The 27,936-nt window shown below is 41.6% G+C and overlaps 2 protein-coding genes across 4 annotated transcripts in view; both read right to left on the reverse strand.

Moving 5' to 3' along the window:
• The window catches only part of rab11fip3 (RAB11 family interacting protein 3 (class II)), a 46,732-nt gene extending 24,907 nt beyond the window's left edge, over positions 1–21,825 (reverse strand). For both annotated transcript variants that reach the window (XM_055924028.1, XM_055924020.1), the window contains exons 1-2: positions 18,516–21,825; positions 2,132–2,225 (exon numbers count right to left, since the gene is read on the reverse strand). In XM_055924028.1, coding sequence (XP_055780003.1) covers positions 2,132–2,225; positions 18,516–20,183 — 1,762 coding nt within the window. In that variant the 5' untranslated portion in view covers positions 20,184–21,825. The remainder of the gene's footprint in view (positions 1–2,131; positions 2,226–18,515) is intronic.
• Positions 21,826–23,391: 1,566 nt separating this feature from the next.
• Positions 23,392–27,936, reverse strand: decr2 (2,4-dienoyl CoA reductase 2, peroxisomal). 2 transcript variants are annotated; one of them, XM_055924039.1, is made up of 10 exons: positions 27,707–27,936; positions 26,895–27,015; positions 26,628–26,696; positions 26,141–26,192; positions 25,899–26,034; positions 25,353–25,477; positions 25,087–25,180; positions 24,780–24,884; positions 24,278–24,466; positions 23,392–23,869 (listed from the first exon to the last, which is right to left on the reverse strand). In XM_055924039.1, exons 2-10 carry the CDS (start codon positions 26,990–26,992, stop codon positions 23,835–23,837), a joined length of 903 nt encoding a protein of 300 aa, XP_055780014.1. In that variant the 5' UTR covers positions 26,993–27,015; positions 27,707–27,936; the 3' UTR covers positions 23,392–23,834. The 2 variants fall into 2 exon arrangements, with proteins under 2 accessions (XP_055780014.1, XP_055780017.1); XM_055924042.1 differs by having other exon boundaries at positions 24,223–24,466.

Consider the following 27,936-nt stretch of genomic DNA (forward strand, 5'->3'; position numbering starts at 1 on the left):
CAGTCACATTTCAAGGGCTGCCGTGTGCACAGTGTGAGTGTGTGAAGTGTGCGTCAGCTAAATCAACCAATAAAAAGAACACGAAATGACCCCTATCAAATTCAGATTTAGAGACTCCAATGAAAGCACCTGCAGATAAGTGCTGTGAAACCCGAGACCAACCAATCGGGAGTGGACAGTAGGGTGTCGGGCCAGACTCCCAGCAGCCACTGGGGCAGGCTCCTGTATCTAGTTAACAAAGCTCTGAATAACACCCTGCTGCTGAGCTAAGAACACAAACAGTGCTCTTGACAGCAGCGGTCGATGGACCACATGCAGGTTGTACCTTGGTCTTATGTAACAGCCGCTGCTGTTCAGGACTGATACAAATGACTGGCAAGTTAAGTAGAACATAAAGTCTCATTTTGTGCTGGGAGGAGGTTCGCTTGAGAGGGTTGCCTGTCCCTCTGTATAAGGCGGCAGAGCGCTGGCACCGACTCAAAAAGGGTCACAATGGACAGAGACACATTGTATTTTCTAAGAGTTGACAGACTTTATTCAACTTGTCTCCCTGTGCTACACTGGCTTAGCTATACCAGACATACCATAGACACCACGGGGGGGGGAGGTATTTCCACTGCCAACAGGCTTTCTTTATTAAAAACACATCCAGCCAGTAACCAACAGAGAAATGACAAGGAGAAACCAAGTTAAAATTAAAATAAGTAAACATTCTAAATGAACTGGGATTCCAGTTGGAGCTGGAATAGCAGGTTTTCTGATGTGACTCCAGAGAAACGAGGTGGGGGTGACCAGTGCAGAACACTTGTAGCCCTGAGCTAGGTTAGCTATACAGACAGATGGACTGGAATTCTGACAACCAAGTGTGAGAGGCCTGGGAAGTTAAGGGTGACTCTTTCTCCTGTCCTTTGTGAGGTCTCATGAAACGGATAAAGAGCTGGCATGAGAAGAAAGACAGAGAGACGATCAGAAACGAGTGGGGGGGGGGGATAGAGAGAGAGGAGAGACACTGAATTATTCAGGCGAATAGGACTCAGCCCAGTCCCTCTCCCTCCTTCATTCTCTAACTGAAACCTGGCCTAGCAGAAGTCCATGTGCCTCGTGTCTCATGCTTTCCAGAATATTACTTATTAACGGTCCGGGTAACTGGAGCGTTTGTAACCCAGAAAGCACACAAACTCCAACACAGACCAACAGCAAAGCATAGAGCTGTGGTGGCAGCCAGGGCAACAACACTGTTGCAGCACGCTAACACAGCTAGTGTGTGATGTCAACACTGTCTCAGTACGACGATGTCAGCATAGCCCAAGGGTGACATTCATTACCATAATGATGGCAATATTGTGACTCATAACAGGATTGCAGTGGAATATTTTGTTTTTTTATTCCACCGGTTTCGTTTGCAGCAATCTATGATTTTCATGGGTGGGCTGAAAAATGGAGATTGTGTAAACAAGCAGTCTACGGCCTACACATACTTTTCAGGTCACATCTCTCACCCGTCCTTGAAGGGGATTAGAGAAACCTGACGACTCAGTAGTCAGGCACATGATACATTGCTTCCATTGTTTAGAAAAGGAAAGTTTATAGTAGGCTAGGCCTTTGTATACTTTCCCACTTTTTCTCAACTCATGAAATGAGCTGAGGAGGAAAATGATCCGTGAAAGAAAAACAATGTGATTTGAGTGCAGTCTGAATGAAATTGGGTCACTGTTTTTTTTTCTCCTCCTCGAAACCTTTCACCTTAGCTAAATGTGAGCATATGAACAATGGCCGCTGCCATCAGGAAGAAGCTGGGATAGATAAAGCCTGATAGGACCGACATATGCTACTGGTCAATGGAGGCCCTGATCTTAAAACTGAACAGCTCTCCATATTGGTAGAAGTAGCAAACTTAATGAAATGATAGCAATTGCAAATAGACTCCAATACATCATCATTTGAACTATCTAGTGGATAGCGATACCAACTGATTGACAAAAGACGCCCCATTTTGTCCGATTTTCTTGGCATGTCAGTGAGAGCACATAGGCCTCATTTTCGAGCTTTCAAAGGCGTTTCCAAATAAAAGCCCAAGCTATGATGGCAGTCGTGGTCATCACAGCTTTGTAAGGAAGATCCTCTGACTCACCTCCATTGCTGATGGCCGAGATTCCTCGATGGAAGTCCTCGAAGCTGATCACCCCCAGCCCACTTGGGTCCAGGAACTTGGTCAGATCCTTCACCTGTAATAAAGAGACAGCCATGATGGACCTTTCAAACACACTTAGACACAGCAATCAAAAAGCTCACTTCACCATATAATCAAATCAGCTGTGTTGCCCCGAGTACTTTGTGAATAAATCAGATTGCATTCTGTCCAAATTAACGTGATGTACGGGCATTGCTTACACGTGGTAAAAATTTGCGAATAGAATTAAGGAACAGGGGAATGCATTCAAATTGAAAGGCTGTAGCTTTGTGAACACTAAGGACATTAAAACAAATGGACTACCTAAAATTACTGATTTCATTGAGCTCGGTCACGTAATGGAAATTTGTCAGGGACGGCAAAAACATCATTGAAAATCGGCAAAATGACTGAACTGTCTCACTGAGCCTTCTGTGGTTAGGCTCCTTCAACTGTTATGTTTCTTTTCCAAGACAAGACAATAAGAACCAATAAAAAAGTGCTCTGACCTCCACAGAATCTTTCATAAAAGGTACACGGGAATGCGCTTCAATTTTACAGGACTGCAGTGTCCTCAGACAAGGTGAGCTTATGGGTTGAGCTCCAAGTGTCTCACCTCCCTCAACACAAGCCCAACACGTCTCTATAAGCCTACTCAAACCAAAAGACACACACACACACACACACACACACACACACACACACACACACACACACACACGCATGCAAATACTCTCTCTCTCACACACACACAACGCAAAACCTTGCTACCACTTGCATTTTACAACTTAAATAAAGATTTCTATACACAAAGAGACAGAGTGCACTTGACCTGGCACTCAAATGACAAGATACAATCAGTTATGTGATGTCCCTGTATCCATTCCCCGGGTAACCTGGTAACAAGAGGTGGTATCCAAGGAGATAGGCCTACTAGTGTTTGTGCGCTTTACACCCTAATGTATAAGAACTAGACCGAACAGCCAACATAAACATTGTTGTGGAGCTGAAATATGGAATGGGGGAATATGGAATGTACTTTATTGTTTTGTTTTCCTAAAGGTGAACTGCACTCACCGATAAGCTAGCTTTGCTAAGGAGAGAAGTTGATGTTGAAGACTTCTCCCCTCCTGACAGACACGCCATCTCAAGAAGATCTGCTGATTCAGTTCTAGGTGTAGGCTAAAGCCTGCGCTGACCTTATGTTTAGCTAACCTGGCAGCAGCTAGCTAGCATAGCAATATTTATCTGTCAAATCCCAATTATATCAACATAGCAAGAAGTACCAGTGTCTGGAATGTGTTTCATGAGACACTCATTCGACAACACCTTGCTACTAGAGTAGCTTGCAACTTTAAGTTTTATCACGTCATCTAAAGACATGTTACCGTGGAAATGATAACAACTGCGAGTTGAATTCCCGGTCTTCAGTCAGCTCAGCTGTCAACACAAATTTCTATTAACACAAAAAAATATGGTTTTAAGTGAGAAGCTTTTTTTATTATTATATTTTTAAGCTTTTTTTTATTATATGAAAACAAGCTTTGCTTTTACACTTAAAATACTTGATTCAGCAAGCTGTTTTGTCTTGTAATGTGGTGCCTAACTGTATTTCCTTAAAATATTTTTATTGAGCAATACATGTCATTGAGAAGAAAAAAAATCATAAAATCTTTTTGGGGTCAGTAGGTGCCCAACATAACACCAGGTGGTGTGGACACAGTCCCTCATTTATTAAAGGTCTATTAATCCTGTCTGCATTCCTGATTTCAGTAATCGTTAGCTTACCTGTGTAATATTGACATAAGCTCAGAAACACTTGTTTTGCAATCATGGTCCTGTTTTATCAATTGCTGCTTTGACATTTTTTTTAAGGTTTAATGAAAAATCAAATAATAATAGACTGTATCTGGATTAGATAAGTATTCAACCACTTGAGTCAATACAGTCACCTTTGGCAGCGATTACAGTCTGAAAGCTTTGCAAACCTGGATTGTACAATATTTGGATTGTACAAAACATTGTTCAAGATTCTTTCTAGACAGCCAAGTCTTTCCATAGTTTTTACAGCAGATTTGAGTAACTGTAACTAGGTCACTCAGGAACATTCGATGTTGTCTTGGTAAGCAACTCCAGTGTATATTTGGCTTTGAGTTTTAGGTTATTGTCTTGCTGAAAGGGGAATGTCTCCTAGAGTCTGTTGCTTAGCTCTATTCCATAAATGTTTATCCTAAAACCACTCCCTCGTCCTTGCCGATGACGAGGATATCCATAATATGATGCAGCCACCACCATGCTTGAAAATATTTAACTTGGTACTCAGTGATGTGTTGTGTTGGATTTGCTAATGCTTTGTAACATAATGCTTTGTATTCTGGATAGAAGGTTAATTTGCCACCTTTTTTGCAGAATTACTTCAGTGCCTTATTGCAAACAGGATGCATGTTTTGGAATATTTGTATTCTGTATATACTTCCTTCTGTCATTTAGGTTAGTTTTGTGGAGTAACTACAATGTCTGCAACTGCTTTAAAATGACCATTGGCCTCATGATGAATCCCTGAGCGGTTTCCTTCATCTTCGGCAACTGAGTTAGGAAGGACGCCTGTATCTTTGTAGTGACTGGGTGTGGGGTACAGAGCTGGGATAATCATTAAAAAAATCAAGTTAACAACTACTATTGCACACCGAGTCCATGCAACTTATTACAGTGGGGAGAACAAGTATTTGATACACTGCCGATTTTCCTACTTACAAAGAATGTAGAGGTCTGTAATTTTTATCATAGGTACACTTCAACTGTGAGAGACGGAGGGCTTCTTAAAGAAAAACTAACAGGTCTGTGAGAGCCGGAATTCTTACTGGTTGGTAGGTAATCAAATACTTATGTCATGCAATAAAAATGCTAATTAATTACTTGAAAATCATAGAATGTGATTTTCTGGATTTTTGTTTTAGATTCCATCTCTCACAGTTTAAGTGATAAAAATGATAAAAATTACAGACCTCTACATGCTTTGTAAGTAGGAAAACCTGCAAAATCGGCAGTGTATCATATACTTCTTCTCCCCATTGTATGTGACTTTTTACTCCTGAACATATTTAGGCTTGCCACAAAGGAGTTTAATAAATTTCAGCTTTTAATTTTGTATTAATTTATAAACATTTCAAAAAGCAAAATTCCACTTTGACATTGTGGGGTATTGTGTGTAGACCGGTGGCAAAAATAAAACATAAATAAATAAATAATAAATAATAATAATAATAAATAAAACATCCCAGGAATATTCTATACCCACAAGATCCCATGGCACTTATCGTAAGAGTAGGGGTGTTAACCCCGGTGTCCTGGCTAAATTCCCAATCTGGCCCTCAAACCATCATGGTCACCTAATAATCCCCAGTTTACAATTGGCTCATTCATCCCCTGTAACTATTCCCCAGGTCGTTGCTGCAAATGAGAACGTGTTCTCAGTCAACTTACCTGGTAAAATAACGGTAAAATAAAATAAATAAATAAATCTCTCTCAAATGTTGTGCACAAATTTGTTTACATCCCTGTTAGTGAGCATTTATCTTTAGCCAAGAGAATCCATCCACTTGACTGGTGTGGCATATCAAGAAGCTGATTAAACAGCATGATCCTTACACAGGTGCACCTTGTGCTGGGTACAATAAAAGGCCACTCTTAAATGTGACCCATTTCAATAAACTAGGCGTATGTTGTGGGTCACTACTTCACAGGAGAGCCGTGTGAACGTAAAGTTTTTTAAATATATATTTTTTTAAACACGTGAACTTTCATGTGCCTTAACAAACTTGTATGCCTGTAAATACGAATAAAATTGTTAAATTACAAGCCCAGTTGGTTAAGTCACAGAAAAAGACAGCAACCTTCTCGCTAGCCATGATTGGCTAAGATAATGAGTGGGCTGGACATGCCGAGAGATGAGTTTGGATTGGTCTGCCATATAGCACACTTCTGTCTATTTGATCTGGTCAGAATATGGAGGTAATCCTGTCTAACGCGGCGTAACCATTTCGCTGTACCGTTTACAACTTCTGTAGAGACCCATCCACTTAGCAAGATGTGGCTGGGGGTTATTGCATTTTCACGACCCAGTGTGTCTGGGTAAGCGTCATCTAATATTTATAAAATATTTTTATCTGAACACTTTGTTTACCTGGATTTATTCCTTACTGTAGGCTACTAATTTTACCACTTTTAGTCTTAATCTTTACTACTGTACTCACTGTTTAGCACATGACCTCACATGTGAATCCTTAAAGAGATGGGTGGGACTGGCTTAAGAGGGTGTGAACAATGCAGAATGGGTGTAGACAAAGGAGAGCTCTCCAGTAGGTATCAAAACATTCAACGGCCGTTTTCTCAAAAGTCGAGTTTACAAGTTTATCAACTTTCAAAGCAGAATTACTTTCCAATTGTTCCTCAACTGCAGATATACCATTTTGTAGCTCTGTCTTTGCTTTTATCTAATGTAAAAAACACAATTTCAAATTTTCCTACAGAAGACGAAATCAAGGCGGTCGGTCACAAAGGTGCAATTTTGTCACACAACACAATTCCCCAGATGTCTTAAGTCGAGGGAGCGCACGCAATTAGCGTGCTGACTGGAGGAATGTCCAACAGAGCTGTTGCCAGATAATATAATGTTCATTTCGCTACAATAAGAGACCTCCAATGTCGTTTTAGAAAATTCGGCAGGATGCCCGACTGGCCGCACAACCACAGACCATGTTTAACCACACAAGCCCAGGACCTCCACATCCGGCTTCTTCACCTGCAGGATCATCTGACACCAGCCAACCGGACAGCTGATGAAACTGAAGAGTATTTCTGTCTGTAATAAAGCCATTTTGTGGGGAAAACTAATTCTGATTGGCTGGGCCTGGCTCCTCAGTGGGTGGGCATTTGTCCTCCCAGGCCCACCCATGGCTGTGCCTCTTCCCAGTCATGTGAAATCCATAGATTAGGGCCTAAATAATTAATTGAAATGAACAGAGGGGTGCTGTTTCGTTTGCTCTGAGACTTTCTCCAGTGAGAATACATTTTTTGCCAGAAACGCTGTGGAACATCCAGGTGCTCTTTTGCAAACATCAGGTGTGCAGCAATGTTTTGTTTGGACAGCAGTGGCTTCTCACGTGTTGTTCTCCCATGAACATCATTCTTGTTTAGTGTTTTACATATCGTAGACTCATCAGAGATGTTAGCATGTAAGTCTTTAGCTGACACTCTAGGATTCTTCTTAGCCTCATTGAGCATTCTGCACTGTGCTCTTGCAGTCATCTTTGCAGGACAGTCACTCCTAGGGAGAGTAGCAACAGTGCTGAACCTTCTCCATTTATAGACAATGTGTCTTACCGTGGACTGATGAACATCAAGGCTTTTAGAGATACTTTTGTAACCCTTTCCAGTCAACAATTCTTAATCTTAGGTCTTCTGATATCTCTTTTGTTCGAGGCATGGTTCACATCAGGCAATGCTTCTTGTGGATAGCAAACTCACATTTTGTGAGTATTTTTTTATAGGGCAGGGCAGCTCTAACCAACATCTCCAATCTCATCACATTGAATGGACTCCAGGTTAGCTGACTCCTGAATCCAATTAGCTTTTGGAAAAGTCATTAGCCTAGGGATTCATATACTTTTTACAACCTACACTGTGAATGTTTAAATGATGTATTCAATATAGACAAGAAAAATGCAATAATGTGTGTGTTATTAGTTTAAGCACACCGTATTTGTCTATTGTTGTCACTAAGATGAAGATTAGATCAAATGTTATGACTAATTTATGCAGAAATCCAGGTAATTCCAAAGGGTTCACATACTTTTCCTTGCCACTGTACATACATTATTGACTGCTTAGTGTTTTGCACCAGCAGAGGGTCTGTGCTACTTCTTCCACTCATGCAGCAAACAAGATTTGCTTAGAATTTCATGGCATTATTTTATAGTATGAAGAATACAATTGAACATAGCTGAATAAAATAGAAAGGATATTTTCTCCAAATGATTTGGGGGAGTGCGCTCTGTGTTGAGCGGTTAACAAAGAAACATGTCCTCCTATATACGCTTAATTTAGAGTTATGTAACTTTAGATGTGATACAAATGTTGGGCTATATGTTTTGATGCGACTCTAATGATGATTTGAAAAAGTCGCATGAAAGTCTCTTTTTGCGCAGGCTATACACACTTCATCAGTCTCTCATTCACAATTTGACAAGCATTTCATAATGCCTCAAATTTCCACCTGCATCCCGTTTGTGTGGCTGTAATGCCCGCTAAAATACATGCATTTGTGGCCAGTGGCCATTGTGCCCTTGGGCTGAATATAATAATTATAATTACCGTCTCCTGGCTGTGTGCCGAAGCACCTCTCACTCACATGGCTCTCTGTCAAGTGATCGGGTCTTTCTCACAGGCTACAAGTGAAGGCAGACTGACTTCATGATCAACATGATCCTAATTACACTTTGTAATGTTTCTGACTCATATTGATACCACATTTATAACCAGAGAAGTTGGTTCTAGGAGGCAGTTCTCTTTTAATAGGCTCCGAAAAATAATATCACTCCTAGTTTATTTATTTTAATTTTATTTTTTTTAACCTTTATTTAACTAGGCAAGTCAGTTAAGAACAAATTCTTATTTTCAATGACGGCCTAGGAACAGTGGGTTAACTGCCTGTTCAGGGGCAGAACGACAGATTTGTACCTTGTCAGCTCGGGGATTTGAACTTGCAACCTTCCGGTTACTAGTCCAACGCTCTAACCACTAGGCTACGCTGCCGCCCCAGTTGTGACCCAATTTCTATAAAGTTTTAGATACAAATGCAGTATGTTGCAATTACACATCCCATACTCATTATGCTGTCATTCCATACATGTATCATTTACAATTAGCTGGGAGGTTACGGAAGTTTGTGGGCAAAACACAAGCAGAGGCCTTGGGAAAACATTCAACATCAACATGAGAGTAAACCCGAGACAATAGATGACATAGTACCACAATAGATAACATAGTACCACAAGTACAAATCTGACTGGGTTTTACATGGCCATTCAACAAAGGCTTTAACTTTGTGAATAGACTTTCCTGTTTGGCACTTTTGTATCAGTTACACACACCCAAACAGTCGATCTGCTTAGCAAACATAAGCTACATCTAGAGAGGGAGCAGCTGAAACTCTTAGAAAACTGTGGATTGACTTAGCCTGAGAACTACAGCCCTCAAGGTGATAGACCGATTCACTTTACCTGCTTGAATATTAAAGAGATTTTCCAGTACTTTTGTATACTTTTTAGCCAGCAATTATGAAAGTAGCGTTCACGAGCCACATGCAGATATGTGCACCACGTCATTGCGCTCTCACGCTCTGCTGTGTGTGCATCTTGCTAGCTGTAACTCAAATGAAGAGGGGCTGAAACTCATTGGCTGGAACTCAAATTGCTAGGGGGCTGGCCCAGGTGGTGTAAAACGGCACTGAACAACTTCCAGTAAACAGTTGCTTTCAAATCAGGGATTTTATGGCTAATTGAGGTAAAACAGTAATTCTGCTCATAGATTATGCATGTACGAACTACACATTGACACATCCAGCCCAAAGCGGGAGAAAAAATAAATAAAATACTTACTAGTTGCCAAAGTTCCAGACCATGTCTTTAACCTGTCTAGCCCCGGGGTGCCGCTAGCGGCACACCCCCCCCCACCCCCACTGAAAAGGCAGAGCCGCGAAATTCAAAAAAAATATATTTTTTTAAATATTTAACTTTCACACATTAAAGTCCAATACAGCTAATGAAAGACACAGATCTTGTGAATCCAGCCAACATGTCCGATTTTTTAAATGTTTTACAGGGAAGACACAATATGTAAAGATGTAAATCTATTAGCTAAACACATTAGCATAATCCACCATTTTTTCTTTGTCCACCAACACCAGTAGCTATCACCAATTCGGCTAAACTAAGATATTGATAGCCACCAACCAAGAAAAAACCTCATCAGATGACAGTCTGATAACATATTTATGGTATAGGATAGGTTTTGTTAGAAAAATGTGCATATTTCAGGTAGATGGCATAGTTTACAATTGCACCCACCGTCACAAATGGACTAGAATAATTACAATGAGCAACGTGTTTACCTAACTACTAATCATCAAACATTTCGTAAAAATACACAGCATACACTAATCGAAAGACACCGATCCTGTGAATACAGATAATATTTCAGATTTTCTAAGTGTCTTACAGCGAAAACACAATAAATCGTTATATTAGCATAGCACATGTGCAAACATTACCCCAGCATTGATTCTAGCCAAAGAGAGCGATAACGTAAACATCGCCAAAATATATTAATTTTTTCACTAACCTTCTCAGAATTCTTCAGATGACACTCCTGTAACATCACATTACAACATACATATACAGTTTGTTCGAAAATGTGCATATTTAGCCACCAAAATCATGGTTAGACAATGAGAAAAGTAGCCCAGCTGGTCAGAAAATGTTTGTGCGCCATATTAGACAGTGATCTAGTCGTATACATAAATACTCATAAACGTGACTAAAAAATATAGGGTGGACAGCGATTGATAGACAATTTAATTCTTAATACAATCGCGGAATTACATTTTTTAAATTATCCTTACTTTTCAATACAGTTTGCGCCAAGCGAAGCTAAGTCAAAAAAAATGGCGTCCTAAGCCACTAACATTTTTCGACAGAAACACGATTTATCATAATAAATTGTTCCTACTTTGAGCTGTTCTTCCATCAGAATCTTGGTCAAAGAATCCTTTCTTGGGTCTAATCGTCTTTTGGTCGAAAGCTGTCCTCTTGCCATGCAGAAATGCACATTGCGTTCGGCATGAACTGGAACGGTGCCCAGAGATTCACAGTGGCTCAGAAATAAATGTCCCAAAATCGCACTAAACGGATATAAATTGCTATAAAACGCTTTAAATTAACTACCGTATGATGTTTTTAACTCCTATAACGAGTAAAAATATGACCGGAGAAATATAACTGGCTACACTAATGCTTGGAAAAACAGTAGGTCGGTATCCTCCGCGCGCATGACGCACCAAGAAAAGAGTTCCTACCTACAGGGTTTTTTCATTTATAGTGGCTGTGATTGGGCAATCGATACCATTCAAAGCGTCATCACGTAAAGGCATCCAGGGGAAGACGTAAGCAGTGTCCGTATACTCATAGGAATAACAGTGGCCTTAAAACTGACTCCAGAACAGGGGCCAAAATGTGTGAAATCTGACTCCATGTCAGGGAAATTGCTGTAGAATGAGTTCTGTTCCACTTAGAGACAAAATTTCAACGCCTATAGAAACTATAGACTGTTTTCTATCCAATAATAATAATAATATGCATATTGTACGATCAATAATTTTGTAGGAAGCCGTTTCAAAAATTACACGATTTCCATAAATAGTGACAACAGCACCCCCTATACTTAACAGGTTTTAAACACAACTGAAGTTTTAAAGGCAAGATCAGACTTGTTTGCCTTATTGGTGGTTTATCACTGAAATGTTGGTATAAGATTTCAGGTTAAATTTGATAGCCAAGCGCTCGCTGCTATGCAAATCTTTCATAAATTAGGTTGGTCAGGAAGTGGATGGCGGTGAATAGATGGGTCGTTTAAAGCGGTTGGAAGTTTATAAACAGCAGTAAATGAGATGGAGATTGACATTTGAGAGGTGAGAGTGAGTGGGTGTCTCCCTGCACTTGAACTTTCGATCCTCCTCAGAACAGGCCACAGACAACCGGAGAGCAGTGTCACCACAGCACAGGAAACACCTCTCTTCACACCTCCAGTTAGAGAATAGGTGAGACCAGCACATGTAGGTGGGGGTTTCACTACTGTCAGTGCTGTGCTTTTGTAGTTCTGACAGCAAAAAAGGCAGGGAAGAAAGATCCCACCATATGTACAGTAGCCCAAAGAGAACGGCCCTGAGGGGGCAGTCTGGGGAAAGCACTAGTCATAATACCTCATGGGCTAAAACAGGCATGTCCTTCCATTTACATGGCAGTGAGAGCCTGGATGGATGGTGGTTTTTCTGGGTTTCCTCTATTTGTGTCTAATCAGTGCTCCACACAGACCACAGTTGTGCAGTAAGACGCAGTAACATGCCGGGAGTGAGATGCTTATTCCTATGGGGGGGTTTCATAACAGCTTGTCTTCAACGGAGTATTACTGTGCTGAATAACTATTACTGACACTTCACTAGCAATAGCCTAGATGGATAGGGAGATGGAGCTAATGGGAGATTCTCTATGTGAACAACAATGGAACACACACACACACAGACAGGATGGGGGTTTGGGACAGGGCATCGGACATTCCACTGAGGATTAGTGGGAATGTACATAAAAGCAGGACAGGGGAGGCTGACTGGCTGGCTGTCTGTAGAGGGGAGAGGGAGGTGGATGGACAAGAGCTGCCTGCCACCACCACAATGAAGGGCCAAGGGCTTTGTGTGGAAACTAGGTCAAAACCCACTGGAGTGTTGGTTGAAAAAAACCTTGTCCAATTTGTGATCTTCCAATTCCCTGATACTGCCATGTCTTCATTCCTGGGGTGGCCTTATTTTGAGGGTGATCAATGTGTGATAACGGAGGGTTAGGATTGTGACAGAGTTATGCAGCAGGGGCTTCCTGTACAATACACGTAAGTTACTTATTTACTGTAACATTTTCTGATCATCAGACCTCAGGGAAATCAAAACAACTGCGAGACAGACTAAAAGGCTGAGGTGGCTAGACTGGCTACATCATGAATCCCCGCCTGCAGTCATCTCTTTCATTTGCTCCGCTCTTCCCTCTCATTCTCATTGACTGCACCACATTACATTCAGGCTCTTCCTTCATCTCCGTTGTCTTCTCAGTCTTCTTTTCTCAGCCCAGTTACATTTTTGTCCCTTGCCACTAACTTGTCTAACCCTTCAGATCTAGGGTTGAATGGCGGGAACCCGGTTACCGAGATTTACTGGCCAAAACCACTCCCTTTTCCTGGGATAAAATAACTGCAAGAAACCAGTAAATTATAATAAATTATTTATATGAACAGCAAGGCGTGAAATGGAACTGTTAAATTATATGCAGTCTAAATCTGGATTCTCTATGGCCTCTGCATGATGAATCACCAACACTCAGGGTGGGGACAGACAGCCCATCTCAGTATGGAGCGCAGCTCACAATGCATGTAGACCTATCATCTCATGGTTTTTCTTGGAACAGGTATGTCTACATTTGCTGCAGCATAGTCTGTGCTACAGTAATACAAATACCGAATGTATGTCTAATTTATCCATCTCCATCTGGCTTTCGGGGGTCACCTTGTTTTTTAATTGTAAAGATTTTTAAAAAATAAAATAATTGCAGCTATAGAGTTTTAAAAACAGCCTATCACTCACGTGAGCACAATCTCGCAGTCTTTCTCTCTCCATCAACTCCATGTAAACTGCATCCAAAATAGATAATCCTGTTCTACACTGAACAAAAATATAAACGTAACATGCAACAATTTCAAAGACTTTACTGAGTTACAGTTCATAGAAGGAAATCAGTATATTGAAATAAATAAATTAGTCCCTAATCTATCAGATTTCACATGACAGGGCAGGGGCACAACCATGGGTGGGTATGAGAGGGCCTAGGCCCACCCACTGGGGAGCCAGGCCCAGCCAATCAGAAGGATTTTCCCCCCCACAAAACTGCTTTATTACAGGCACAAATACTTTTTACATCAGTACCCCAGTATAGGGGCTTTACCACTGTCAAAGGACATTCCGTGATGGAGTATATATATTTACATTCAAGTAATTTACCAGACACTCTTATCCAGAGTAGTGAGTTCATACATTCATACTGGTCCCCCATGGGAATCGAATCCACAACCCTGGCATTGCAAGCTCCATGTTCTACAAACTCTTCCTGTTCCCTTTTCTCTCCTCCGATCCACACGGTTGCCTGATTGTCACACACACCTCTTCCTGGAATGTTTCCGGGATGGGATTTGCATTCAACTCTGAGGCCCCATTAACGGATTAGGACATCCATGCAAATATTAGATATCTGATATCATACTGTACATGCAATAGCTTCCCTCGTCTACAACTATCAACGCAGGGAATGTCCTATGCAGACCTAGCAGTGTAAAGTTAGCTAGGTTAGATATTAATTCTCCTCTGCTCAGAACTACCTGTGAAATGTTTTATGTACATGAGATTTGCCAAGCGCTTCCACCACAAGGAAAATAAAATGATTTGTGAAGCTTACAGGCACAATAAAAATCCACAAGGACAGACAAAGTGTACCACATAAAATAAGTTGCTGTAAACAAATTGTATATGCCCATTGCCCACACTGTCATGCTGAACACCACTTTCTATTGACTTTTTATAGGGTATATTTTATTTATGAAATGGCATCCTTCACATGAATAGTGGTGCAGACACCAGAAAGACCATTGCATTTCTGCAACCTAGTTACTCAGAAGCTTGTATTACCACCGAGCAAGGAGGGAATAACTAGGCCTAAGTTTTATCTGTATATAGCTAGGCCTAGTCACATTGTCCTTTCACCCGAAACCAAATGGAAAGTTAGGTGGGCTTCTATGGGTTTTATAGGTCTGTCTATCCTACTGGGTGGAAAATTTGTGTCACTAACTAGGACTATGCCAAACTGTCCTTGAATCGATAAATACAAAACCCACTCATAAGGTCATTAAATAACATTCTTCAAATTATAGAGATAAGTCTGTCTACTGCTTGCTTATTTTCCTTAATGAAGAACGCAAACCAGTCTAAGCCTATTTCTCTCTCTAGTCATGATATGCCAGGCGGACATCTGAGAAGCAATTGAATAAGCTGTAAAGGGCGCAAGCTTTCCCACAGCTCATGGAAGCCAGACATGCAATACCTCAGCTCAACGAGAGACACTGAGGTAATCAAATCTGCACAACCTGGTTTGCGATCCAAAACAAATCCTTGATAAACATGGATGTCAGGAAAACCACAAGGATACTATGGAGCTACTCGTGGAAGAGGCCACCAGAAACCAAACACCATGGAATAACACGGAGTTAGACTACACCAGCGATCTGGGAGGGTTTCCCAAATGTCATGTTCATTTATCTTGCGCCATAAAAAAACAAGATATGGTACCTCGTGGTGATGGTCCAGAGGGAAGCAGTCCCCCCTCCCTCTCAGAAAACGGGGTCATAGGGAGGTGATGGTACCCTACACATTTCAGCCCTTCTGACTCTGGGGAAATACAACGTTCTACTTAATCCTCCCTAACCACTCAGTCTGGGGAGCCAGAGATACCTACGCGGTGTACAGGAAAAAACAGGGCTGACAATGGTGTTATGAACTGGGGGAAGGGGATTTAAAGAGACGATTAGTCAGCCAGCAATAGAGCCTGCTAATCTATCCAGTTCCCGTTGCAAAGAAATCACTGTCAAATGTTTTGACTAGGCCTAAATGGTGGTTTGACTCGAGTGACTTTCGTTTGACAACCACTACGCACTAACTATCTTGTATAATGTAGAGTGCATCTGTGCTTAAAATGTCATGGTAAAATCTAAAATCAGGGAAATGAGGTTAACAAAATAGAATGTCTCCTCTGAAAGAATTGTGGATAAAGCTACAATGGAAGTTCTTTAATTGCCTAAACCCCCCCCCACCCACCCCACATTCCAAGATCTTCCTTTCAGCAACCACATTCAGGGTCAGTCCTGAAATTCTGTTCTAGCCTACAATTGGCAAGATAGGCTAAATGTGCTGAAGTAGGCTAAATGTGCTGAAGTAGGCCTATACGGAATGGTAATCATTGAAAAGATCATTAATCGCGAATGTGTGTGTCACCAGTTACAATGGTATTTGCATCCAACCTTTCGCCCATTATTTGCAACTGAAAGGTTGGGTGCTTACAGGAAGTAAGGAGTACTTGTTATAAACATACTTTTGTGACTGGCACAAAAGGCAAGAATGTTGGACAACAGAGGAATGAACCTGACACTTTTTTAACTTTATTGTTTTTACTGAGTTCGTGTACATATAACCACATCCAACACCTTGGCCCAGCCATGTCCTCGTAGACAAATAATAAAATTAACTCCATGGCCTTGCAGAGAAATAAAGCAGGGTGGATTCTGAGTAAAACCAAAGAACTATGAAAAAAAACGAAGGGGGAAACTCTAGCCTATACCCACATACAATTATTTTCACAAAAAGGGATGGATGCCAATCAAATTATTTATTTTACACCTTTCACCGCCCAACAGCTGTGGAAGGCATTTTATTGTTTTTCTTTAATTGGCCTCACTTCCTAGCGAAGTAAAACCACAGAATTTAAGTGATACGTTTGGGTGTAAAGCAATATGCCTGGGATGGAGAATGGCTGAAGGTCATAGCTGGGGCAGGATGGAGCAGCCATTACACATGAGATTATCCAGTACAATGGAGTGAGGTATGTTGCCTATGGGCAGATTTGACCATCTTCGTGGCTTCTTTTGTAGAATAAGAGGGCTGGAAGTACCAGGCCTGTCCTGTCAGAATTAATTTCAGCCTGTATATTTTCCTTCAGATTTATCACAATTTTCATGCCAAATCCCAGCTATTGAACACTGACCAATGAGAGATTAGGCAAAATATTAATCAAAACAAGGTTAAGAATGAGTGGCAGTGTTGGCCAAATCTATTCTCAAATCCATTGGCCAACAAGCATTCTCTGGGTTTAACGGGAATAAGTGACCCGGGTTCATCCTCTGATAATTTCAAACCCAATCTATAGAGCATGAAATTACTCTCAAGCCTTGTCTGATCATGTTTCAATAGTGTGTTCACAAACCCTTTGTGACCTATTGTAGCCTAGTTTACTGTTATTGCTGATAAATGCAAAGCTGAAGGTTTGTGTTTAGGGTAGCCCAACGGCCGGCAGATGGCAGTATTGCGTCATGTCATCTTACCGTCCAAACGCATTGTATGCAGCCAGCAATACATTCGTATCCCTCGTGAACCAATTCGTGCAAATAAAAAATACATTCTCCATTCAGGCTGCATGGGCTTCAATTTCCTCCTTAACCTTAAATAAGTACTTTACTTATAAAACACCATTTCCATCACCATGCTAGAGTGGCTAAATGTTAATCCCGGATGTTGTGTATCGCGTTCAGCCAATACGGTTGAAACTATCAGACCAAGGGTTTCATCGCATTAGTGGAAACCAAGACTGTTCTCAGGGCAGACATGGTTGTTGCTAGATATGTTCGAGTCACGCCAGAGACAATTTTTAGCATTTTAGCTAACCCTAACCTGCCACGTTAATTCTCCTAACCTGCTGCGAAAATTCACTTCTGCTAGTCAAAACCGGCAGACCCGCCCTGAGAACAGTCTTAGTTTTCCGCGATACAGCGCTGCGTTAGGTTAACGGTTAAAAAAAGACTACTGCAACTTGATTGGCTGAACACGATACACAACCAGGATTGGCATTTGCCACCATGGTGGTGAAAAATGGTGATTCACAGGGAAAGTACGCATATTTCCCTTTTTTTCAGCCTTCTCACCATTAAATAAAGTTAAGGAGGAAATCTAAGCCTATCTAAGTCAATAGAGAATGTTTTAGGTACGGTCTACAAGGGATACGAATGTATTGCAGGCTGCATACAATGAGTTTGGACGGTAAAACGACATGACTCAATATCGCCCTCTGTCGTCATTTAGGCTACGTTTAGGGTTTAAATATTTTTTTTTAAATTGCCCGGTGTTCTTCAGTATCGTACACCAAATTCCAAGTGCTCAGGTTTCCTAGGTTCTATTGCATTTTGGGGTAACAAATCCCCCCAGTGCGTTCCCTCGTCATGGAAAATAACAAATAAGAATGTATGCCTATCCCACGTGAAAACATGTTACCTGACGTTTATAATCTAGGCTCCTCTTAATCTGAAACTAGTTGTAATAATGGGCATTAACAGAGGCCTACCAGTTAGCTTGGCTGCCAAGTCTCTGTTACAAAATAGCATACAAATAAAAGCCTCTCGCCCTTTGAGGAAACACTGAAGGATGGATTACAGTTGATGGAATTAACTAAGCTTTTACAGGAAGCTCTACAGTAAAGCGGAAAATCAATTGTAAATATTTTAAACAGAATGAGTCTTATGATCTCTAGGTTAACACGCATGCAGAACCCTTTCAGATGACCAATTCACCATGACTTTACACTCCTTCATGCACTGACTAGGAACTGAATAGAAAAAACAATGCACAGACAAAAATCTAAAAAGAGGTGCGTCTCACCTGGTCAGCCCCATAGGCAGCAGCAAACTCCATAAACTCCTCAATGCGTACAAATCCATCCCCATCCTGGTCCAGAGCGTCAAACACTGCCTTCAGAGGTGACGGGTCTTCCTCTCTCCGATTCACTATGGGGACCATGGAGTCAGACCCCACCATCTTAGAGAGTGACAGCGTCTCTACTGTTTGTTCATTAGTCCATCCAGAGTCAGAAGACAAACCATTCAACTCCAGAACTGGGCAATCAAAACATTCACGTTTGTGACAACCTGTGGTTCCGGCAAACAGGTCCAAGTCTGCCAACCTTTCCCCATCGTGCAGTTCAGTTTGTAAGGCAGGAACACTGTCACCCTGTATAGCCTCAGGTGGTTTCAAGTCCCACGTTTCCTCATCGGGCAGCACGTCTGAGGTCAAGCACTGATCCAGAGCCATTTCCTCCTCTCCCTCATGTTTGGTCAAATCAAAGATTATTTTGTCTTCCATCAAATCTTGGGGGCCATTCTCCTCGGAGCTGCAGCCACTGGGCAGGTGAATAAGGACCGAAGCATCTCTGTTGGAAAGGAACTTTGGCGACGGGGGTTCAATCGATGGTGAAGAGTTCAGAAGGAGGGACGAGTCCCCCTCACCTCTGTGCTCTGATATGGTCAGGATTGAAGTAGCCAACGTGTGTTCCTGCTCCGAATCCTCTGCAGGTGATGCACCCGTGCAGGTAGGTGACTCAAGAGGAGTAGGGCAGAGGCTGAGGCTGCTGTCACAGTCAGGAACCTCCAGATCCAGCAAAGATCCCACCTGAACCCCTGGCGATTCGCTAGCGCAGTCAGTAGGTATGGCGTCGTGTGAGAAGCTGCTCTCAGGTAAACCTTCTGGGGTACTGTTACTGACTGTGGGTAGATCAGTCACAGGTTCCAGGAATAAACCTTTGTCCCCGGTTTCAGGTGACACAGTCTCCCCGCCCTGTAAGGGAGGAGGGAAACCACTGTCCTCATCCAGTGACAGGAGTAAAAGCTCCTTACTGACACCCTGTGGGTTCACCTCACTTGAAGGGGCAGGGCTGGGGGAGAAGGGGAAGTGTTCAGATGAGAGGTGATCTACCAACAAAGAGGAAGCCTCTGTGTTGGTATCTGGAGTCCTATCTGAAACCTTCACAGGGGAAGGAGGTTCACTGAGGGTTATCAGCTCCTTGTGACTGTTAACAGAGTCTGTGTAACTCACAGGTGGATCTTGCAGGGAATTTAGTTCCTCGCACACGGAGTTGTCCCTGAGCAAATCAGTGGTTTTGGAGAATAACAGCCAGGGTAGAGGACTGTCACTTACATTGTTATGTTCCTCAATTTTGTCTTTGAGAGGCGATAACTCTGAAGGTTTGTCCAGGGGAACATCTTGGGAATGATTAGATTGATCTCCCTCCCATGGCAAAATCTTGTCTCCACCAGAGTAACTGGAGGTCCTGAAAAGACTGTCTAAATTTAAGGCGTTCTCCTGGAAAAGCTCTTCCAGGCATAGAGATACATCCTGGTCAACCTTCTGGAAATCCAAAGCTGTCTGACCACCTTTTCTCTGAGGCATTATGGCTCCTTTATCTGAATCCAAGAGGATGAATCCATGGGAGCTTGTGCCTTCTGGATCCCACTCAGAATGCCCCAGAGGGCTAGACATCAGAGTCTGTTCCATTTAAGTAGATAATTCCTGAGCAAATTTGAGAAAGCTTATAATTCCTCTTACATGAAAGTCAAAATCCAATTCTTTCTCAATTTGAATATTGTTATTCTACACATGGTAGTTGACATCCTTGATTAGATCCATAGGCAAATTTTGCATGATGGTAAATAAAAACCTGCCTGTCTAGCTCTGAATTTATGACATCGCAGCACTGTGTAAACACCTTAGTGCTTATAACCAGTGCACTCCCTATATTCATTGATTTGTCTACTTGCCATAATTGTTGATGTTGCCTTAAATTATCCACTACTCATGCATTTACAGTGACTAACCCTGCATTTTTTAAATGTTGTCAACTAATCCAATGTGCATTTTAAGAAAAACGTATAATTCATTCCATAGAATTATGAACTTTTATGTATACTTTAGAATGCAACATTCATTTGTGACATGTGGCTTAGCAAAATAGCACAGACTAAATAGAAATGTTCTAAGAACCAAACTATTACTGGGGCAACATGCTAATGTCCATTTCGATCCTATTAAATTACTCCATTCTAATAGTTAGCATTCTAATTCCATGCCAATGTCATACGAGGACTATGATATTACAAGAAAATATGAAGTGACATCACACACAAAAAGATGAGTTCCTGTGATAGTAAGGGAATTGATCAGTTTAACTTGATAGAAAATGGTCAAACCTGATCAAGGAAAACGGAAGCAAATGATAAACACGGCGTGTTATCTAAAACATAAATTCACTGTCCCCATCTCCAGCATCATTGGGACGGACTAATTTTAGCTGTCAGTTGCCCCGGTTGTTGTCAAGCATCGTCTTGCTAATACAGCTGACTGCCAAACACTTCAGTCTGAAAATAAGCAGAACATGGGATTCATGCTATAAATTGGATGCAATAATATCACCAACGTTTAACCAGCTAGCTAGCTTTTAGCCAATGCGAGATGTGTTTAACTTGACCGTGGATTATAATACGCCAACCTTCGAGTAAATAAATAGCTAGCTTGCTAACTTAGTTAGCTAGCAACGCTGAACTCCATGTAGTAAAGCATGCCAATGCTTGCTGACTGACAATAACATGTTTGGCAATATTAACATTGATTTAACGCTAAGGCGTCCGAGCATCCCTATAATATCCTGAAGGAAGCTCGAGCTAGTTAGCTTGTTAACTAGCTAGCTAACGAGCCAATTCGTCAGTCTCTGATTCTGAAGCAAAATTAGACTGAATATGAAGACCTTCAGCTAATTTCCTCTTCCCATTTAAGTCAGTTTATTAGTTCTGACGATAATTCTCATTTACATCCGCGTTTTGTGTTTTTCTCCAGACGTTTCGAATCCAACAATCATCCACCTGTGTCAGGAACAAATTCAGTCTGCTTGCTTAAAATTTCTTCAGCTTCTCCCGGCCTCCTGAAATGTATTTACCATCCTAACGCTCTCCAAAGACATGATTCTCCGTCTGAAGATGCTTCTGTATGTGTCAAACATACAAAATATGTTGCCACATTTCTAAACCGTGATTACAGCACTGAGGTATAACGATATAAAGGAGCGCAGAGGCCGTTAACACTGTCAACAGCATCAGCAGCAAATGCCCGGCCCTAGCCATCCCTCAGCCGCATACAGCGGTGACGTTTCACGCACGCGCACAGAACGAACCGCAGTCCAAAATACGATGCAAAATACCTGTGTGGGCTTTTAATTGCATTGTCTAACCATTGTTTATTTCATACACTATATATACAAAAGTATGTGGACAACCCTTAAAATGAGTGGATTCAACTATTTCAGCCATACCCGTTGCTGACAGGTGTATGAACTCGAGCACTCAGCCATGCAATCTCCATAGCAAAACATTGGCAGTAGAATGGCCTTACTTAAGAGCTCAGTCACACAACGGCTGTGTGCTAAAGCACTTAGCGTGTAAAAATCGTCTGTCCTCGATTGCAACACTCACTAAAGAGTTCCAAACTGTCTCTAAAAGCAACGTCAGTACAATAACTGTTAATCGGGAGCTTCATGAAATGGATTTCCATGCCCGAGCAGCCGAACACAAGCCTAAGATCACCATGTGCAATGCCAAGCGTCGGCTGGAGTGGTGTAAAGCTCACTGCAATTGGACCCTGGAGCAGTGCAAATGCATTCTCTCGAGCTACCTGCCCCAATGTATGGTGTCAACTGTAAAGTTTGGTGGACGAGGGATAATGGTCTGGGGTTGTTTTTCATGGTTCGGGTTAGGCCCCTTAGTTCCAGTGAAAGGAAATCTTAACGCTACAGCATACAATGACATTCTGGACAATTCTATGCTTCTAACTTTGTGGCAACAGTTTGGGGAAGGCCTTTTTCTGTTTCAGAATGACAATGCCCCCATGCACAAAGTGAGGTCCACACAGAATTTTTTTTTGAGATTGGTGTAGAAGAACTTGACTGGCCTGCAGAACCCTGACCTCAACCCCATTGAACACCTTTGGGATGAATTGGAACACTGACTGCGAGTCAGGCCTAATCGCCCAACATCAGTGCCCGACCTTACTAAAGCTCTGAATGGAAGCAAGTCCCCACAGCAATGTTCCAACATTTAGTGGAAATCCTTCAGGAGTGGAGGCTGTTATAGCAACAAAGGGGTGACCAACTCCATATTATTCCCATGATTTTGGAATGAGATGTTCCACGAGCAGGTGTCCACATACTTTTGGTAATGTAATGTATTTTTACATCCATGGACATGCACATTCTCCAAAAGACTTAAACTAGCACCAACAGTGATTCTGAGTGGTACCCAGCCTTTCTCATGTAGGCAATAGATTAAATGCTCTTGGTTTTATTGGGCTTTGTTTAGCATAATAATGGTGAACGAATAATGTAAAGGGTATATTGGCAAATTTAACATCTTAGCAACACAACACATATTGAATCCGAAGCAAAGGTGCCAATTTCTACTGCATTGTACGTTGGCGCCCCCTTCTGGCAGAATTTAGTTAATGCATATTAATTATCATGTATTATCTTTCTGGCTATACTATTGGTGCGACTGTTTCGTTCACCATTTATCTAGAGCAATATTGTCATACAGTAGGGCATGCAATGTGAAAACTCAGTGTTTGCTTGGAGGAGTCATTTTGAATACTCAAGTTCAGTACATGTATGATAAGGTTAGAAAAGTGTTGTGATATTTGAAATGGAGGCAGAGATTTTAAATGTCATTATGTCAAGGTTTATTACGAAAAGTTCTGGACATTGTGTATGGAAATTGTAATTGCTTTACAATGTAATTTCAACAACTAGCCTACATGATTCAACAACTACAGAACGCAATTTTACTAATCACGTTCATCAACATATTGATTCTTAATCCAAAGTAGCTTTTCTAGTTAGTAATTAGATTTTTTTTAAATGGTGTGGATTAACTCATTATCCAATGCTTGAAACATGATTTGGCCAATCTATTCCGTTTTCAACATGTGGCTGTGATGTGTCTTTTTAGGTCAATAATTCTTTGTCAATATTTTGGTGTTTACCTCCTATTGTCCACTTAACCACTATCAGCTATGGTAGCTTTCTAGTCTCAAATATCATACACGGCAAATCCATTGATTTATATTTGGCAGATTATTCAAAATCTGCCACTTCATCTTCACCATCTACTTGTCTCTCTTCAGTTCAGCTGACCAATAGCCTGAAAGCAAAATAAACACAATTTAATTTGAAGACAGTATCTGCATATCAAATAATAACAGTCGATGCTTCTCTATCTAAAGTGTCCTTAGGCTAAAGGCCACAGAAAAAAATGGAACACAAGCCAGACAAATTAAGCAATCAGTTATGCCCAACTCAGGGCAAAACACTACCCCTATAACTATGCCACTTACTCCAATCAATCAATCAAATTTTACATCAGCCGATGTCACAAAGTGCAGACTTTTTTTTTTTATAGATTAAAGATTAATGCACTCTACTTATCCACAACACACTTCACAACGTCCTCTTCCCCTAGACCTACAGCTGCACCTCCTTTCCTGTACTACACACCTGGGACGGGGAGAGGGGCCATGTCAGAGTTTAGCAGACTGAGAGGAAGCTATACCGAGCAGCATGGACACATCATTGGCTGAGGTGAGCCAACTCCCGCCGTCAGCCACCATGATGTGGCCCGTCACATAGGAGGAGGCGCGGCTTGCCAGGAACAGCACGCTGTGGGCCATCTCAGTCTTGTTGCCTGCCCGCTGCAGCGGAATGGATGAGAAGGCGCCCATGCTGTCTGCTCTGTTGCCACCTGAATGGAGGGGAGGAGAAGGGAGAGGGAGAACAAGTATTTTGGGCAAAGAAAAATGAGACTGAAGAGGACTTAATTTAGTTTACCTCTCCTAAAACTCTGCTCTTGATAACTTGACCTCACTACCATAGAAATAACACAGAATTACCTAGATCTACTTAAGTGTATACTAAAACATACTTCATTAAAAGGTAGAGAAGAGTGGCAAGATTTATCACTAAAAAGTATGTGTGGCCATGTGTGAATTTGGCACACGGCTTAATCAATCCAAACATGTTTATCAAATCCCAGCCAGGCAGCCACAGATCCTTACCCAGTCTACGGAAGCCCTCTGTCCCAGAAATAGGACCTGGTGCCAGGGTGTTAACCCTTACCCCACTTGGTCCCCACTCAACAGCCAGGTGCTTGGTCATGGCATCTGAGGGAGAGAGACGTGAAAAGAAAAAGAGTAGTGGGACGAATGAAGAGCGGGGAAGTTGTTAGTGGGCTTGCTGTTATATCTGAGAAATAGTGCTGAATCACCAAAAGACTACAGCTACTTCTACCAAATACATAGAACCCCATAAAAACATAACAATATAGTAACAATCATATAGTTATAACACTGTAACGTTTCTTACCGTTGGCAGCCTTGGCAGAGCCAGCATGCACCTGGAGAGCCTGACCCCTGTAGCCGAGGGTGGCAGAGATGTTTACAATGGCACCCCCGTGGTCCTGAACACAAACATCAGACATGATCAAGTCTATTTATCCATACATTTTACCAGAAACATGACTACCTGAGATAATAGCACATCAATGAAAAACAAACAGGAATATCCATGCGTCATGCGAAAAGGTAGGTAGTTAGATTGAAGGAAATTGATTGAAAAATCTCAGTGCATACCTTGAACCACTTCTCATAGACCACCTTGCTGGTGTTAAATGTACCCATGGTGTCAATCTCCAGGACTGTCTTGAAGGCATTGAAGGAGAGGGAGGTTGCAGGGCACAGGAAGTTCCCAGCAGCATCTATAAAATAAAATAGATCGCTAGACAGTTCCTTACATATTTCAAACAACCAACGTTAACACGTTTCCATTCAAAATTGGGTATTAAAAAGAAAATGTACAAATGTAAAGAAAGACTGAGATTGAAATATTGTGAAATGCAAATCAAGTTATAAACGTAACAAACGTGATAAAAGGCAAAACAGATGATGGCTTTGTGATCTGAAATAGGCCTATATGATAACAGTTGATAAAGAGAGATTGACATAGCTTGAGAAAATGTAATAATTTAAACAAAATTACACTGCTTTCACCCCGTCATGGCTTCATTAAAATAAATTTCGCACACAATTTCACAGCAGAGTCAATTTAATTTCCCCCCAACCTACAATGTTATTGTATGGGTGCATGTCTGTCTGTGCACACGTGTGTGTTCTACATACTATTAATGAGTATATCAATCCTGCCCAGGTCTTTCAGCGTCTCGTCCACTGCAGCGGAGATGGTCTGGGGCTGTCGCACGTCAATGGTCAAAGGGAGACAGTGGCGCCCTGTCGCTGCCATCAGCTTCTTAGCAGCCTGGAAAAAAACATAGACTATACATCAGCATGATAAATCAACATTTATTCAACATTAAATCAACATCGTTTTTGTTTGGTCTACTACACGATATAAGGGTAGCGACCTCTTTCAGCTTTTCCAAGTTCCTGCTGGCAATCACTGTGTCACAGCCGTGCCTGAAAGAGACAAAAGGTGAGAGGTTAGGGGTGAGGTGCAAGATGTTCCGTGTGTGATGACATGCAGCATAAGGTTTTAGTCGTCTCTAATGGTGGTTTGCGGATGATACAAGTAAGCTATAGGTAGAACACAGTGGCATAAAGTGAGCAGTCCCAGGTGCAGGTAGGGTACAAGGCCATGGGAATGTGCTAGATGAGGGGTGAGGGGTGCAGGGACAAGTCAAGTGAAAGGTGCAAAGTTAAGGCTGAGATCATGTGATGTACCGAGAAGCCAAAGGTGACAGAGGCATCATTCAAGGTCTTAGGTGAAGAGTAACATGCTCTATAGGTAAGAGGTGAGAGAAGATAGGCAGACACAGGCAGTGATAACCCAACCAGAGGGTTAAAGTACAGTCTCAGGGAGCATGGAGTAGTACGTCAAGACACTCCAGGTACCTCATGAGCACTTCAGCTATGCGTAGTCCAATTCCAGTTCCCCCTCCAGTTATGAACGCCACTTGGTCTCTGTGAAAAGATATTGTTAAAAAATTATGTACAGTACCAGTATTATACAGAGTGCACTATGTCTGTCATCTTTTCCTATTACATCACTTAAGGTAATAACATTTCCCTTTAAAATCTACTGGCCATTGCTTTTGTTTAAAAAAATTACAATGCACAGCTCAAGTACAGTTGGTACGTTAAGGTTGTATTTCCACTTACTTGAGTAAATCTGGACTGTAAATGTGAGTGTATGAAGTCATGCAGTCATCTGTGTCTACATCCTCGGGCAAATCTCCCACCCTCTGTGACTCTGCCATACTGATGTTCCAAATGTGCCTGGCTGGAACAAAAATATATATTTATTACACTTCTAAGGCACACTTTGTGCAATGTGCTATGTAGCAATCGCTGGGACATATGCTGCATTGCAGACTGCAGCGGAAGATGCATGGAAGAATTTAAAGTTGACAAAGTAAAGTCAAAGATTTTTTTTAAACCCAAAGATAGACCACAGCCAAACGTTTCCAATGGGAGAAAAGTAATCATAGTCGGCAGAACAAGCACGAGCTAACGAGATCCTATTGGCGCGTTCTTGCATGTATTTGCGTATTTCAGTTAGAGAACGCTTAGCCTGAATCTCAATTCGCCCTTGCACTACAAAACGCCGCCATTTTTTTGGAAACTTTGGTACAAAGTACTATGTTCGTAACATATTTTAGTTTTGGGAACAGAAAACTGTATTGAGATCAAACTACAAAACAACGCATTTAAAAAAAAAACTTTGGCACAAAGTACTATGTTCGTAACATATTTTAGTTTTGGGAACAGAAAACTGTATTGAGATCAGATGAGAAAATTTGTTGAAAGTCGTCCAAAATCCATCTCGCTCCGTCTTCTCCCACTGCCGGCCACTGGGCTTCCTCTCATCACCATATTTGGTGTTGAGTGGAAACGCCAACCGGATGCTTCAGATTTCTACATCCGGTAAAACATCTGGCTCATTGTTCTCTCTATAGTAAAGTTGCACTCACCGACAGTGTTGTTGTGTTTTTCCTGTTGTAGCGTTTGCTCTTTAATGACACCGACGCACAAACGTCTCTCGACGACCAAATGCACTCTGTTGCAGATTAACTTCACAAATTGCGACTGAAGACGTTTACAAATTCACTAAATTGTCAAACAGAAAATTTGCTCTCTGGTCATGAAAATACTGTACCTTGAACCTATTTTTTTGGTGAAACGACAAGTGCATTTTGGGATA

This window comes from Salvelinus fontinalis, chromosome 1, assembly GCF_029448725.1.
Source record: "Salvelinus fontinalis isolate EN_2023a chromosome 1, ASM2944872v1, whole genome shotgun sequence".
NCBI classification, from domain to species: domain Eukaryota; kingdom Metazoa; phylum Chordata; class Actinopteri; order Salmoniformes; family Salmonidae; genus Salvelinus; species Salvelinus fontinalis.